This window comes from Diabrotica undecimpunctata, chromosome 10 (assembly GCF_040954645.1).
Source record: "Diabrotica undecimpunctata isolate CICGRU chromosome 10, icDiaUnde3, whole genome shotgun sequence".
Taxonomy (NCBI): Eukaryota; Metazoa; Arthropoda; class Insecta; order Coleoptera; family Chrysomelidae; genus Diabrotica; species Diabrotica undecimpunctata.
The window spans coordinates 67,888,464-67,905,512 of NC_092812.1; the positions used below are offsets into that span (position 1 = coordinate 67,888,464).

The following is a 17,049-nucleotide window of genomic DNA, read 5'->3' on the forward strand; positions in this document are numbered from 1 at the left end:
TCTCTCATTATCGAAAAAACCTATAATCAACTCTCGCTAGCGATTATAATTGCCCCCATTCATGAGTCATAAAACCCAGAGATACAAGCTTAACCAACTTCTCAAAATATGATTTCCCTTGCAAATTTATAGTGGAGACAGATTTAAAGGAGACATACCGCAATTATTTTTCTGTCTACACCTAAAAACTACCTTAGATGTCTCTCATTCTTCTTTCTTGGCCGTGTTTTCTATTTTCCCCCACTCTTGCCGGTCTTGTGCAGCAATCTCCCATTGTTGTATTCCCATCTTACGTATATCACCTGTTACTGCACTTTCCATCTTTTTCTTGGGCGACCAACTGTCCTTCTGCCATCGGGCATTTCTCGGAAGATTGTATTAAGTAGTCTTTCATGATTCGATCTTAGTACATGTCCTGCCCATTTTACCCGGTCTTTACAAGGCCCAAAGGTCGTCCTCAGGATTTTCCGTTTTAAGACTAATAATTTTGTTGTTTCACGCTGGATCAGTGTCCACGTCTCACTTCCATACGTTATTGTGGGGCTAATTACAGTTTTATATGCCCTTTTTTTAGCGTTGAGAGTCTTTGAGATCAATTTTGATTAAAATAGCGTCTCTAGGGAATAATACGCTCTATTTCCTGCCATGACTTTAGCTGCTAAATCTTTTTCATAACTATTTGTGGCTGTTATCACTGCTCCCAAGTTTTTGAATTCTTTGACAACTTCGAAATTGTATTCATTAATTGAAATGTTATATCTAATTCTTAGTCTTCGATTTTTGGTAACTACCATGTACTTGGTCTTATCTTTGTTGACTTTAAGGCCTATTTCCCTGACCCCACTTTTAAAAAGGGTTGACTAGCAAAGGGGAATAACAGAGGGTTAAGTGAATCGCCTTGTCTTATGCCCGTTTTGATTTGAAACTTATTTGATGTACTGCTGCCAATTCTAATACGTGCACATGAAGCCTGCAAATACATCTAGGCTAATTCTAATGCTCTAATGCCTCTAAAAACCCTTATTCCCCTGTGGTTGGTGTAGCCGTCGTTAACAATGCAGAAACTTTCAGCTACCGTTAAAATACTCAAGATATTATAAAGGCAGTGGTATTTACAGACTCTTTCAGTTTCATACAAGCAAGCTGAGAGATGAAAATTACAAACTTGCAATAAATTACAACACATCAACTCCGAGATACAGTAGTACCAAATGGACTTAATAGAAGACATTAACTCTTAAAACCCAGATGGAGAATAGAACATACCAAACACCTCCTACGCAAAGAACCCTCGATACGAGTGAATGATACGCTTGTGAAACACCAAACAAGGTCAGATATATTATTATTGATTACCCTCTGTTCTAACTCGAAAGAAAAAAAAGTGAACTCCTACGTGATATAAGCAGTAAACTTAAAAATTGTGAAAAATTTACTTTTTGAAACATGCTGTATTGTAGTTATTTGTTAGTTACTGTGCATCGGCTAATAAGCTTTCTCTGTTGATGCGGTCAATAAAAAACACAATGTTACACAAATATAAAATTTGACAAAACAGAACCCTTAAATCAATTGTTTATAGTTCGTAGAATGAATAACGATTTAGGAATTTTATCACTTATCACTGTTCAACCGGCTGTGATAAGTTTAATATTATAAATAAAGTTTTATATTTTAAGAAAACGCAATTTTCAGTATTTTATTTATAAAATAAATTCTTCTAATTATTTTTGGAATACATTATCTCTTCCTACCTGCGCTAGCTGATCTTTAAAACATGGCACACTTTCTTGCGTTGTGTCAGAAAACGAATAAATATTTACAAAATCATTATCGGATAAAGTGTCTAGAATAGCCTCTGCTGTAGCTCTCGCTAAGTTGGCTCTATGCCCTGTCATTGATCCGGAATTATCGATTAATATAACTAAGTCTTTTGGAGAAGTTGCGGCGTTTACGTACCAAGCAGAAGATCGGAAATCGTAAACGTTCCGATCACTTCTTGGCCTTTGCCATACTGTGGAGATAGTATCATCTGGAGGCCAAGCAATACCTAAAAATATTGGAAAGAAATAATTTATTAGCCTCATAGTGATACGTTCTAATAACAATTAATCGTTTTTGGCAAACGTTAAATATTTTAAGGTTCACACAAATTCTCTATTAGAAACAAGGCTAAATAAAAATCAAATACACTTAAGGATAGGATAGGGATAAAAACATGGCCACTCGTTTCTTGTGTAGGGACCCATCAAGACATTTTTATTAAGACAAACTAGACTAGGTCACGGGCAGGAGGTATTAACAAATGGGGTAAAACAGAGGTTTGGATTCTAATTACATAATGTTTGTAAACACATATTTATATACACATAATATGTACACATATATACACACATATATACATATATACATATTTAACCATATATGAGCTAAATATCTATTTTTGCTTCTAAAACAAACTTGATTAAAAGGTTGTATATTTCTTTCTCTTGTTGTGTTAATAAAGTAGGAATGTTAGTTGGTAGACTTACAAACTTTTTCAGTTCTTGGTACAGCATATTTGTATGTGCAGTATATTTTTGACACACTAAGAAAACGTGATTTATATCGGCTAAAGGTTTTTCTGGACAGTGAGGACAACACGGAGAATCTAAGATACCAATCCTTAACAAATGTGCTGGAAAGCGACCATGATTAAGTTTTAAACGTGATATAATTGATGACTTATATCTATTATAATCCCACGAATTGATGTAAGGAATGTTCGTCGGTAAAACCGGTTGAAGTTTAAAATAGAGGTTCTCTGATGTAGTTGAAAATTTACTGTACTGAGTTTCCCGTCTAACCCTTACATCAGCCTTATATAAATTAATAAGATCTGATGGATTGCACATGTTTACTTTCAATTTTGGGTCAAGTGCTTTGACTTTTTTTATAGATAGAAGAATATTTTTATTATAATGATTAAAAGGAGGGCTTTTAATGGCGTTCAAAACTGAGAGAGAGTCTGTTACAATTACCACAGATAAAGGTAAATTTATCTCGCACCAATCTAATGCTTTCCTAATAGCTATAGCTTCTGCACTGAAAATCGATAAATAATGAGGGACTTGATATTGCTCAACATGGTTAATATTAGAAACTAAAAATGCATAGCCTGTTTTAAATCTTTTTTTTGATCCATCCGTATAGATGATGATTTTATTCTCTCCTAAATTACAGAGGATAGATTTGAAAATTAATTTTGATAGAAATATATTATCTGGATAGTTTGGAAGTATAATGGTTGGTTTAAATATTAAGGCTACAAAATCGATTTCGTAAATAGGATATTTTTTGACTATGTATTAGTTCTTTATGTCTCTCAGTGTCAATAAAAGCATCAGCAAGAGGGGGAGATGTTTTAATTCTCCAATATTTGTTTGTAAGATTCTGGACCGCTATATTTGATATTTTTTTGACCATAAATCTACTAAACGTCCTATACTTTATTAGCTGTTTATTAGCTAAGTACTCTCTTCGAAGGCACAAAGGCGGTTCTAGTGCTTCAGCGAGAACTGCACAATTCGGTGACGACATCATAATTCCTAGACTTATTTTAATTGCCTTATATTGAATTCTGTCTAAGATTAATAAGTTTGATTTGCTAGTTGAGGCATAAATAGTACATCCATAATCCATTATTGAGCGGATGTATGACTTGTAAAAAGTAAGAGATATTTTAACATCTGCACCCCATTTATATTTCGAAACTACACGCAGAAGGTTAAACCCTTTCTCACATTTTTGCTTTACGTGTTTTATGTGGCTGGTCCATAGGAGTTTATTATCTATATAGATGCCAAGATATTTATATTCTTTCACTACGGGTATAGTAAAATCACCTATGGTATACAAATCGGGTGTTTTAAGTCTGTACCTAGTAAGACACATAACCGCTGTCTTTTGCTGTGAAACACTAAAACCCATAGTATGTAACCAATCACGCATGCAGCAAAAAATATACTCTAAATCTGTAATACATCGTTCATATGAACTATGGATAGTATAGAAACAAATATCATCCGCGTACTGTATAACTTTTATAGTGCCATCCATCAAACTATGCAGCTCTGCTGTGTATACATTAAATAAAAGTGGACTCAATATTGATCCCTGCGGCAAACCGTTATATACTGTTCTTGGCCCGTGGAGTACATTTCTGTGGTCACGAATATAAATTTTTCTGTTTAGAAACAAATTTATTAAGTTATTTGATACCTGTTTGCTGATACCCATTCTACACAATTTTGTTTTTAAAATACTCAAATCAACCACATCATATGCACCTTTTAGGTCCACAAATAGGCATAACATGTATTTGTTATCAGATAAGCATATTTGTGCATCTGTAACCATATGGGTCAATGCAATCATGCGTTCAAAAGTCTTGGTCAGATAAGACATTAACGATATAGGTCGATATGATGAGGGTAATTTTGGATCTTTAGATGGTTTTTTAATTAAACATATAACAATATTTTTTCAATCCTCAGCATAATCTTGTTTTACCCACCAGTTGTTAAAAAATTTTAAAATCATTTGATTAGCTGAAACTGGAAGATTGTGTAAAATTTTATATGTGAAACCATCCAAACCGGGAGCCGTGCTTCTGGTTTGGTTTAATGCCAAAATTAACTCTGAATAGGTAAAAGTTTTAGACATAGTATCTGAAGTAGAACAAAAATGAAAATTTTTTTGATTGTCTACATCGACATTAGAGACCGAAGGCGGGGCCAGCTGATTCAGAACATCCTCAATTTAATCTTCGTGCAATGGAGGTTTCTTTTGTTTATGATATTTGTTTCTTATAGCTTTTACACAATTCCAAATGTTTGAAAGGGGTGTAGATCTATTGAGTTGATTAAGAAAGGTTATCCAACTATTTTTTTGTTTTAACTTGAAAATGAGTTTAGCCTTTGCTGCAATATTTTGATAATTCAGATAATTTGTAATATTTCCTTGTCTTCTGAACAATTTAAGTGCGTGGGAGCGACTTTCAGCTATATCAGAACATTCTTCGTCCCACCAATAGGGCCTTGGGACAGAAGGAATGAAAGGCTTTTTAACGGGCATGGATGCAGAAGCTGCTGAAGATATAACTTCAAATAATTTTTTTGTTATTCGACAGTTATCTGAATCATTTAGAGATAAATTTGTACTGATTTCATTTTCAATAAATGCTTGAAAGGCTGACCAATCGGCACGACCGTCATTCCACTTGGTTGCCGGATTGATTTCGAAAGATATGGGAGCAATTTGAAGCTGAATCTGAATAGGGTAGTGATCAGAACCTAAAGTGTCTTGATATACGGACCAATTTACTAAATCTGCCAAAAAAGGGGAGATAAGAGTTAAATCAACTGCAGAGTGATTACCATTGGGATTAACTCTAGTGGGCGATCCATCATTTAAAGTAATTAGTTCCAAAAAATCTAAAGCTTCTGTTAAATCCTTTCCCCCGCGATCTTCCGGAATAGTGCCCCACCTGTAATGGTGTACATTAAAATCGCCGCAAAAAATTGTACGAGAGATATCAAACTGTACCAATAAGTTTAATCAATCTTTTTTGTGGCTGCTATGTCTGAAGGTTTGTATACTGAAACGAAAGAAATATTTATATCTGGAATAAATACTGCACATACTTCAATGCCCCTTGAAAAATTTTGAATTATTTCACTTTCTTGATAGTTAATTGTTTGTAAGATAAATATACCAACTCCACCATATCCGTCATCACGACACCTTTTAATGAAATTATATCCCTTTATATTAAAATTACTATTAGACCTAAGCCAAGTTTCGGAAAGTATGATAATATTAACATGGTTTTTATTAAGGTAATTTAACAAATTATTTTTATTAGATGTTATTGATCTGCTATTCCACTGCAAAATTACTAATTGGTTTTTAATTGTTTGTTTATTAGCCATTTTTAAAGTTTAATCAGTAAAATAGTTTTTCACTTGAATCTGATTCACTATGTGTTTCCATGGCATCATTTGGATCACTCGGAACAAACGCACTTTCTACAAAGTCCCGGATATTAGATTCCATGAGAGTATTTGGTGGTAATTGAAAATTTTTTTGAAATTTATTTATGAAGGAGGTAATTAACATTATAGTTTTCTCTTTATAGTCCATAAATTCTTCTCTGTAGGGGTTAGGTATAATGGGTTTAGGTTTTTGACTAGGTTTAAAAGATTTTTAACAGGCATCGTATCTGGTGTAGGAGAGGTTGGGTGTGTTCGTTTAATTGTTTTAATAGTATTCACTTTAGAAGCTGGTTTTGTTTTTTTAAAAGTAATATTAGATGATGAACTGTCGCCAGAAGTATTCGGTAAAGTTGGAAAATTGTTATCGTTGTTTAAAATAGAGAAACGGTTATTCGTAGCCACCTTCGCATATGATGGATTATTGTATATATTTTCGGCTTCTTTAAAAGAAATGTTTTCAACTGACATAATTTGTTTTATCCCCTTTTGCTTTGCATATACAGGACAAATACGTGAAATTGAGGGGTGGTCGTTATTATTACAATAAATACACAAATTATTTTCTTTACAATCCTCTTTTGTATGACTTGTATCTGTACACTTTTGCCATCTCTCATTTTTTTATTTACATTGTCTAGCTGAGTGGCCATATCTCAGACATTTGAAACACTGTACAACGGGTTGTATGTAAGGTTCAACATGAAAATTGCATAAATTTATTTGTATACATTTTGGAATTTCATTTCCTAAAAATTCTTCTATTATCATTTGTCTATTTACCAAAACTACGTTTCCATCAGAGTCTATAATTTTCCTTTTTTATACGATTGACACTTGATACCTGTTTGTTTGATTTGATAGCCGTTAATAAATATTTTTCAGAAAAGAAAGTATCTACCATCCTGACAACACCTTTTTTGTGAGTGTAGAATTTAGGTATAAATGCTATTAACTCATTTTTTAATATAACTTCGTGGTTAACTAAACTTTTGGCTATTTCTAAGGTATTAAAAATAACCTTTACCCTATTAACTCCTACCGGTTTAATGTCTATTACATCTTTTTTTAAAATTTCATCTTTAAGGAGAAAGTGCCCTATTTTAATTGGAAAAAGTCTCCCTAAATTTTTATTTTTATGTTCCACAAACACATAAAATGGACCATTATCTCCTGGTCTATAACTGTTATTCATATCTATTTGCTGAACATACCTGCTATTCTCACTATTAGTGTTTTTTTCATCGGGCAGCTTATCGCCGCCCGTTTTTTCTGGCATCACTTACGCCTTAAAAAACTCTAATACGCTCTCCGTAAATATCAATACCAAAACTAACAACTAATTACACTTCTTATATTTTACAAGAAACAATCACCAGCTAATTCACAAAACTCGAATACGTCCACCCACCTTGACTAACGAATTCGAGATCAAATACACTTATTATGCCCATAATACAATAATAGCAAATACCTAAATTAAATAAAAACCCTTCTTTAAAGGACATTTGTTATTTTATAAGAACAATGAAATACAAAACGGTACACAAATAAATTATGTCTCTAAATAAAGATCTTTATGCAAACATATTTGATAATTTTTAATGTGTCTGGTCCTAAGCTGAATTGTTTTTATAATGCCAACAAATCTGTACTTTACATTCACTCTAAAGTATTACTCAAACCACTCAGTTACTCGAAACTGGATTTAGCCTCCACCATAGGATCCAGATTATGACAGTAGACATAGAATAACGGTATTTATAAATTATAGTTATCTTGACCTACAAGAGAAAAAAAGAAAGAATAACCCAAGGAAGAAGAGCTCTAAGCAGATTAAATAATAATATGTGGTGGCAAAATGACATCAGCAAAGGAAGGAAAATAAATTTCTACAATGCTATCGTGAAAACTATGGTACTTTATGTAGTTGATACATGGAGATGAACAGAATATGACATATACAGGGTGTCCCAGACTAATTTACCCACGCTATATCTCTTAAACGAATAGAGATTTTCAAATAGGACAAAAAGTGATCTATTCTACTTGTAATACACTTTAATATGGCGTAGAAAAAAATCATTCCCTAAATATTCATCTCTTAGTTACAACCCCTAACTTAAATTTTTTAACAGCACCCTGTACATTTTTTTATAGTTTTGGATGTGGTCTTCTATCGTCTATTCAACAGATTTATTAAAAATAAAATCGGTTTGTAAATAATCAAGAAATCAATTTATTTTTTATTTTTGTTGTGTCCCAGACTAAATTATCCAGGCTATATTTCTTAATAAAATAGAGATTTTTTAAAGGGACAAAAACTTGTCTATTCCATTTGTAATACACTTTAATATGGCGAAGAAAACATCATCCCCTAAATATTCATCTCTTAGTTACAACCCCTAACTTAAATTTTTTAATGGCACCCTGTACATTTTTTATAGTTTTGTATGTGGTCTTCTATCGTCTATTCAATCGATTTTTTAAAAATAAAATGGGTTTGTAAGGTATCAAGAAAATATCAGTTTATTTTTTATTTTTGTTAAATTAATCAAGATAGCCTTAAAAAATAGAATAGAAAAGAAAAATCATTTATTGTCACTGAAATTAGATAAATCGTCAATATTACAAAATAAAAGAATGAAAGTAAAACAAAAACAATTTATTGCAAACTTTAAATAAATTGCAAATTGATCATACTACTCGTACAAATAAAATACAACCTTAGGAACAATAAAACTTAAAGGAACAATAAAAATAAATGCAATAAAAATTACATGAAAAAATAAATCAAAACACCAACTAACTAACTTATATTATTTACATTAAATGTTCGAATTGTAACCCACCTGCTGCAACACACATTTCGAATCGTTCCAGAAGATTTCTGGTATATGTGGCTCGAATCATTTCGGGAGTAATTTGGCGACATGCTTGTCTTATTTTTTTCTTTTAATTCCTCTAAATTTTGCGGTTTTGATTGATAAACAATATCTTTTATCGCTCCCCAAAAGAAAGAGTCAAGAGGTGACAAATCACATGAACGTGCGGCCCACATAATTTCTGGAGAGTTGTTTGCTATTCAGTGGTTATCAAAACGGTTTTGTAGGTAGTCACTAACGATTCTCGCATTATGTGGAGGAGCTCCGTCTTGTTGCCACCACATTTCTTGACGCTCATGAAGAGGAATATCTTCTAGCAAATCGGGTAGAATGTTTTCTAAAAAGTCTAAATATCGAACACCTGTTAGAGCGCCGTTAAAAAAGTAAGGACCTATAACACGGTCATTAAATAAACCGCACCACACATTTATACCCCAAATATTCTGAAATCTTGTTTCCATCATCCAATGTGGGTTCACGGGAGACCAATAATTGGAATTGTGACGGTTGACAACACCATTATTGTGAAATCTAGCCTCATCACTGCACAATATTTTTGATAAAAAAAGTGGATTATCACTGATTTTTAACATCATTTTTGCAATAAACTCAAGACGTCTTTGGTCATCACCAGTCTGTAATCCTTGAACTAGGTGCACTTTAAAAGGATGGTACTTAAAATCTTTGAGAATTCTATGCACAGAACTTTTTGGAATGCCACATTCACTGGCGAGGTTTCTAACAGACACCTTGGGATTAAAATTAATATATGCTTGTACATTAATAAGGTGTTGGTTACATCTTACTGTGCGTTCAATTGTACCTCTTTTATTATTAGGAAAATGTCCCTGTCTAAGTGAGCGTTCCAAATTCTTAAAGGTTTTTTCGCTTGGAATGTTTCGATTTGGAAACCTTTCTTGATATAATTGTCGGGAAATTCTTATATTTTTTAGGCATTCTCCATAAATCAAAATGATATTAACGTACTCGTCAGGCGAAAATAAATAAGGCATATTGAAATGTTATAGATACACAATTACAACAAATATAATTATTACTGGTCTAATACCAAACGTCAAAAATAATAATTGTTGATTTGACAGATCAAATCATGGCAACCTGAATTAAGGGTAATATCCAAGACGTAAAATAACCGCAAAAGTTCAAATATTGTGACTTTATTATAAGAGACTTTTTTGTTAATTTTTGCACACTTAATTTTGCACACTGGAAGATAAGGTATGCTCCTACAAAGACCAAATTTTGAAAAATTAAAAATAATGTTTAAATAAAAAGAGTGTGTACTTCGTACGCACGTAAGAAGTTATACTACGTAGTTAAAATAGTAAAATTTTCAATGATAATAAAGCATAATATTTCTTTTCTATTCTTTTTTTTAAGGCTATCTTGATTAATTTAACAAAAATAAAAAATAAACTGATATTTTCTTGATACCTTACAAACCCATTTTATTTTTAAAAAATCGATTGAATAGACGATAGAAGACCACATCCAAAATTATTAAAAATGTACAGGGTGCCATTAAAAAATTTAAGTTAGGGGTTGTAACTAAGAGATGAATATTTAGGGGATGATGTTTTCTTCGCCATATTAAAGTGTATTACAAATGGAATAGACCAGTTTTTGTCCCTTTAAAAAATCTCTATTTTGTTAAGAAATATAGCCTGGATAATTTAGTCTGGGACACAACAAAAATAAAAAATAAATTGATTTCTTGATTATTTACAAACCGATTTTATTTTTAATAAATCTGTTGAATATACGATAGAAGACCAGGGGTTAGGGGTTGTAACTAAGGGATGAATATTTAGGGGACGATTTTTTTCTAAGCCATATTAAAGTGTATTACAAGTAGAATAGATCACTTTTTGTCCCATTTAAAAATCTCTATTCGTTTAAGAGATATAGCGTGGGTAAATTAGTCTGGGACACCCTGTATAATGTTGTATTCAATGTGGGCTCCGAACATTTTTAACATTAACAAAGTTTAACAAATCCAGTTTTACCAGCAAAATAACCGCTTTTAGTACAGACCGATATACCTGTTTTAGCAGGTGTACAGGGTCGGACTTACTTTTCACAAACGTTTATCGAAATGAATTCAAACATGGAATCACACAACAGTTCTACAATACAAGATCTTCAAAGTCAAATAAACGCCTCACAGTCATACTCTTTGGCAGCGTCGAGAGTGCAATTTCCTTTAAAGTCCCAAGCAATTTATCCAATAAACAAATAGTGGATGATTTTATAAATAATCATGGTCAAATAGAAATACAAGGTGAAATTGTCAGAGCAAGAAAGTTAGTTACACCAGCGGAACGACTTGTGATCTCTGGCGTATGCCCTTCAATACCGCACGGTTTGCTAATCAATGAGTTACAAAAAATCGGCATAGTTCCTGTCTCCCCCATGACATTCAACCATGACATTCGACATATTTTCGAAGACAAATCTATTCAGTCCTCACAGTCTAACACTACCAGAGTCATTTACTCTTGTTTTTGACAACACGATATATAGAATATTCATTTCTCAAGACAGTTTAGTTTACTTTAGATGCAAGAAGCCAAGTCACATTGCTTCACAGTGCTCCGAACCACTAACTCAACTAAACCCCAACCAGCATCCCTAATTAAGCATCGGTATCCAGCGCAACAAATATATCCTTGCAAGCACCCAATGACACAAACCCTTCTCAGTGTTAACAAATGTCTATTTCTAATATCCCGGAGATACCGAACAAAGTAGGTGCATCAAATAAGGACAGTCACATAATTACTCAACCAAAACGTAACTTTGATGAAATTATTTCACCTGAAGCAGATCCATCTTCAAAAGAATGTAACATTTTCCACCACCTAAAGTCCAAGCAAAATCTAAAAAGGCCAAAATTAGTTCAGCAAGCACTTCTGAATGCTCATTTTCTCTCTTACTTGACCCTGCTAAAAACTTCATAGAAACTCACCCTCTACCTTTCCCTCTAAACTTTGATTAACTTAACATGCTCCTAATGAATATTACGGGATCAACAGATCCATCATCATCATTTTGGCTTTACAACCCTGTGTGGGTCCTAGCCTCCCCAAGAATTTTTCTCCAGTCGTCCCTATCCATCGCCTTCCTCCGCCAAGCACGTATTTCCATATTTCTCATATCTTGGTCTATGTTATCTAGAAATCTTGTTCTGGGTCTTCCTCTTCTTCTTTGACCAATAGGTCTATCAAGGAGCGTTTTTCTAGCTGGGTCGGTTTGCTCCATCCAACAGATCCTATAACCACAATTCAAGAATATACCACAGACCTATCAGCTTTGTCCCATATGCTCAGTCAAGTTTACCCCCATTTAAAGGAATGATCCATAAAACGTAAATTCACGTCCATAAGGAAAAAAATCCATAATTATCTTGGCAGTGAGGCATCGGACGCGGAAAGTGACACATCTCAATTAAGCCAACATTAAAATTCAAGTCTCTACTTCAGTGGAAAAAGGAATACCCTAAAATTATCAAAGCCGAATTAATGAAAGCTCAAGAAAATTTCAAAAGAATCCACTTCCTGTGGATACCATGTCATATAAGCATAGAAGGGAATAAAGAAGCAGATACTAGTGAGCGTAACGCATTCACCAGTGACGCATCAGAAACAGAGTGTCGGAGTGTCGCAGGCGATCTAAAAGTTTATTTCAAAAATAAGGTGTTAAGTGCGTGGAATCGGGAGTGCAATGACTCTAGTTCGAAACTCAGAACCATCAAAAGTGACATTTTTTCATGGAAGTCCACAGCCAGAAGTAGAAGATGCCAAACTATTATTACACGTCTACGACTTGGACAATGTAGGTATACTCACGCCTATCTCCTCTTAAATAGTGAACCTCAAAAATGCGAAACATGCAATACAGTAGACAGTATAAAGCACTTCTTGATAGACTGTCCCAAATATGTAAATCAAAGACAGTTTTACAATTTGCTAAATAACCTGAAAGCACTCCTCAACAAAAGTTTAGTTCCGGACAATTTATTAGGTTACTTAAAATGTATAAATATGTTACACAAAATTTAACTTAATTAATTGTTACAAATGTTCAATTGTTCACAAATTGTAATTAATTGTTACAATGATTGATTGTTACACATGATCGATAGCTATGGAAATCATCAGATCATGCAGAATATTACGATGGGACAAAGTCAGAAACAAATAAATAAAAGAAACTATTAAGGCTGAAAAGACCATCGTAAAAGATCAACAGCAATTAAGATTTTGTAGACTTTTAGTACGAATTAATGAGTCGCAACTTCTAAAAGCAGCGTGGAATTGGAAACCAGCCGAGAGGAAAAAACGTGGAAAACCCAAAACAATTTGGAGATCTAATATCAAGAAGGCAATAAATGAAAGAAACTTAGACGACGAAATGTGATTGTATAGAAGAAGATGAAGAAGAAGTTTAGAGGACAGACAGAGATAGATAGACAAACATATGCTATGAAACCGAAGTATTACTAACATTCACTAGTATTCTCTCCATCCAACTATGCAAAATAATATTGATCCTCTGACCTTTTTTCTCTCCAAATAATACTCTCCGAATATTATAAAAATTAAATTAAACCACGAATATTTCTCTTCTTTTGTCTTTATAAAATCAGAATATTACAGAATCCCTTTTGGCAGTATAATAACACCCTGTGGAACATTTAAATCAGATATTTTTGAATATTTCAAATATCAGAATTACACCAGAAAGTTATTATGAAAATTTTTACAATCGAAATATTTCATGTCCAGTCAATATATCCTTTTGGGTTGCTTTAATTCACTGCAATTCCTTTTCTAATACACAATTATAGCGAATAATTGTGACCATAAAAGCAAGTAGATGGAGCCTGATATATTATATGGAATGCTTGCCAATGAAATTTCCCCCTTACATCATATCAGTAAGATCTATTTTATATTTTCCTTTGACGACTCTTTATTTTGCTTGTTGTGTTCCAGTTGGTCTCAATATTTGAATTTTTAGGTGAGTTGGTTTCATTTTTTAACTCTGCATATATTCAGTTCGTTTTATCTATTCAGTCTACTCTAAACTTCCACTAATATATTTAGTCCATACAAACAAACCAAACTTATAAAGTTTTCAACTCTTACAATGGAGCAAACACTAAACTATTGATCTGAAAGAGCCACGATCCTATTCTCCAGGTGGAAAACAAGAGCACCGCGAATGAAACGATAGCTTGTGCTTCGGTATAGAGAAAACAGTGTTGCATATGAAACAGTTTTGCCTGGGATTTTACCGGGTCACGAATATTTCATAAAATAATTAAGAAAGTTTAATAAATAAGGTCATTTTGTTGCCTGTCGGCTATAAAAGTTTAGAGAATTAAGTTATAAAATTTTAATTAGCGACCATTAAAATGTAGTTATTGTCAAAACGGCACGCAAACTTGCACATTTATACACAGCTCTTTCGAAAATAGAGACCGAAACCATCTACTACAGCTTGAATAATCATATATAAACTACATGAAGTTCTTTATTAGACTTGATTTGGTATTAAGGTAGAGACAGTATCAAAGGGTACAAGAGACGAGGAACATTGGATATACTATTACTAACATATATTACAAGAGCCATCTCATCCGAATAAATATTTATAGAATTCCAACAATAACTTAAAGTACAAAGTGAGACGTCGTTGGTATTAATGAAGTAAGAAGAAAAGGCTGTAAGAAAAAAAATGACAAATAGGAGAGAACATGCTTTAGAATAAGTATATATCTCGGAAATAGAAGAACAGAACGTTGGAAAGTATTAAGAAAAAATGAGAAAAGAGAATACCAAGGACATAATATCACCAAACCTGGGAAAACTACTTTGCAAACATGCTAATGGAAAACAGAGAATTTAAAACCAGTAAAAACATGAATAAGCAGATTACAACTAAGGGTTGTATAATATTCAGGAGAAGATAGTTCAAAACACAAACCTGTTGTAGCCATAATTCTAACGAAGGAAACAGATAAAGCTGTAGAAAACGTCGTCCTATTCTCAGAGAGGATACTGAGGATACTACTAATGTTACAAAGACAAACAAAAACAATAAATGTGAATATATTACAAGCATATGCACGCAAACAAGACTATGAAGAAGAAGAAATTGAAAAATTCTAACATGATTTAGAAAAATTATTAGCATCTAAAAAGAAATACGATATCGATATTGCCATGGGAGATTTTAATGTGAAGATGGTGAAGGAGAACAGGAAGATATCATAGGAAAAAATGGTCTGGGAATACAAAAGGAAAGAGGAGATATGATGGCATCTTTTTGTTTAGAAAAGCAACCAATAATAACAAACGCAATTTTCAAACTTCCAAAGTGTAGTCTTTACACCTGGAGATCACCAGCAGATATACCTGAACGTGTAGTTCGTAACCAAATAGACTTCATATGTATAAATCAAAGATACAGATATTCAGTATTAGCAGTCAAAATATATCCAAGTGCAGAAGTACCAATAGATCACAATATTCTGCTAGGAAAAATAAGACAGATTGGTTAAAAGTACTAATGTGCAAACAGTTACTATTGATAGAGGAAAGATGTCAAATGATACCGTAAACAAAAAATAACCAGTGTATTAGAATAAAAAATAAAGCTAACATCAAGCAAAGATAAAAGTAATGAGGAAAACTGGAGCAGATTAAAGATATATTAAAGACGATTTAAGAAACAAAATTAAGTGCACTAAAACCAAGAAGAAAACAAGGGTGGATGACAGAAGAAATACTGGGACTCATGTATCAAAGAAGAGAAATTAGAAATAAAAATAAGAACGAATACAAGAGGATCCAAGTAATAATCAGGCAGAAGATAAGACATGCGAAAACACAATTTTATAGTAAAGAATATAATGCAATTGAACAATATGAAAAGAAACACGATACAATTATTCCAAAGTTTAGAAGACAAAAACGGAAACAGAATATTAGATATGAATGAACAGTTAAAAGAATTTAAAAACTACATTTCTGAATTATTTGAAAATGAAAGAGTAGAACACTATACACCAACTGCTATAACAGGTGTTTTTCAAGATATATGCTAATTTGCCGAAAGCGCCCCATGTCAGTTGTGTAGTTGTGTTATCAAACTAGGTAAACCAAATCAAGATGCTGAAATTAAAAGAAGAACACAACTGGCATGGGGCGCTTTCGGCAAATTAGCATATATCTTGAAAAACACCTCCATTCCTGTAAACTTAAAGAAAAAGGTGTATAACACATGCATACTACCAGTTTGTACTTACGGCTTGGAGACAGTAGCCCTTACCAAAAAATCTGCTAAAAAATTAGAAACAATGCAAAGAGCAATGGAACGAATCATGCTTGGAATATCACTAAGAGACAAGATTAGAAACACCGATATAAGACGTAGAACGAAGATTAGGGATATTGTGGAAGAAATTGCAAAAATGAAATGGCGCTGGGCAGGTCACGTAGCCCGATATAATGACAACAGGTGGACACGGAGAATTCTAGAATGGAGACCAAGGACGACAACAAGAAGCGTGGGAAGACCCCAAAAAAGATGGGTAGATGACATAAGAACAGTGGCAGGCAAACAGTGGATTAGATTGGCGCAAGATAGAGAAAGATGGAAGCAATTGGGAGAGACCTACATTCAGGAGTGAATGGAAAATAGTTGACAAAGAAGATGAAGCTATAACAGGTTCATTTATAACAGAAAGTGAGGTTACATGGGCAATACAAACGGCAAAAAATGGAAAAGCACTTATCCCCGATGAAGTAAGTGCTAAATATTAAAGTTTTGGAAGAAAATGGAATTAAAGCACCCTGTAGTCTTTTGAAACATATGAATATAGGACGTTGGAGGTGGATAGGGCATGTAATGCGGATAGAACGAAATGACCCAGCTATAAAAACGCTCTCTTCCAGAGAAGAAGAAGAAGAAGATTCAGAACAATGTTCCTTAATAACATCAATGAAGACATGAGAAATATGGTAATACGTGCTTGGCGGAGGAAGGTGATGGATAGAGAGAAATTGTTGAGGAGGCTCGAACCCACGCAGGGTTGTAAAGCC

At 33.2% G+C, this 17,049-nt stretch overlaps 1 protein-coding gene across 1 annotated transcript in view; it reads right to left on the bottom strand.

The window, feature by feature from the left end:
• Positions 1–17,049, bottom strand: part of stol (voltage-dependent calcium channel subunit stolid) — a 164,817-nt gene that overhangs the window by 71,826 nt on the left and 75,942 nt on the right. Inside the window, exon 6 of the mRNA XM_072546474.1 lies at positions 1,755–2,050. Coding sequence (XP_072402575.1) covers positions 1,755–2,050 — 296 coding nt within the window. The remainder of the gene's footprint in view (positions 1–1,754; positions 2,051–17,049) is intronic.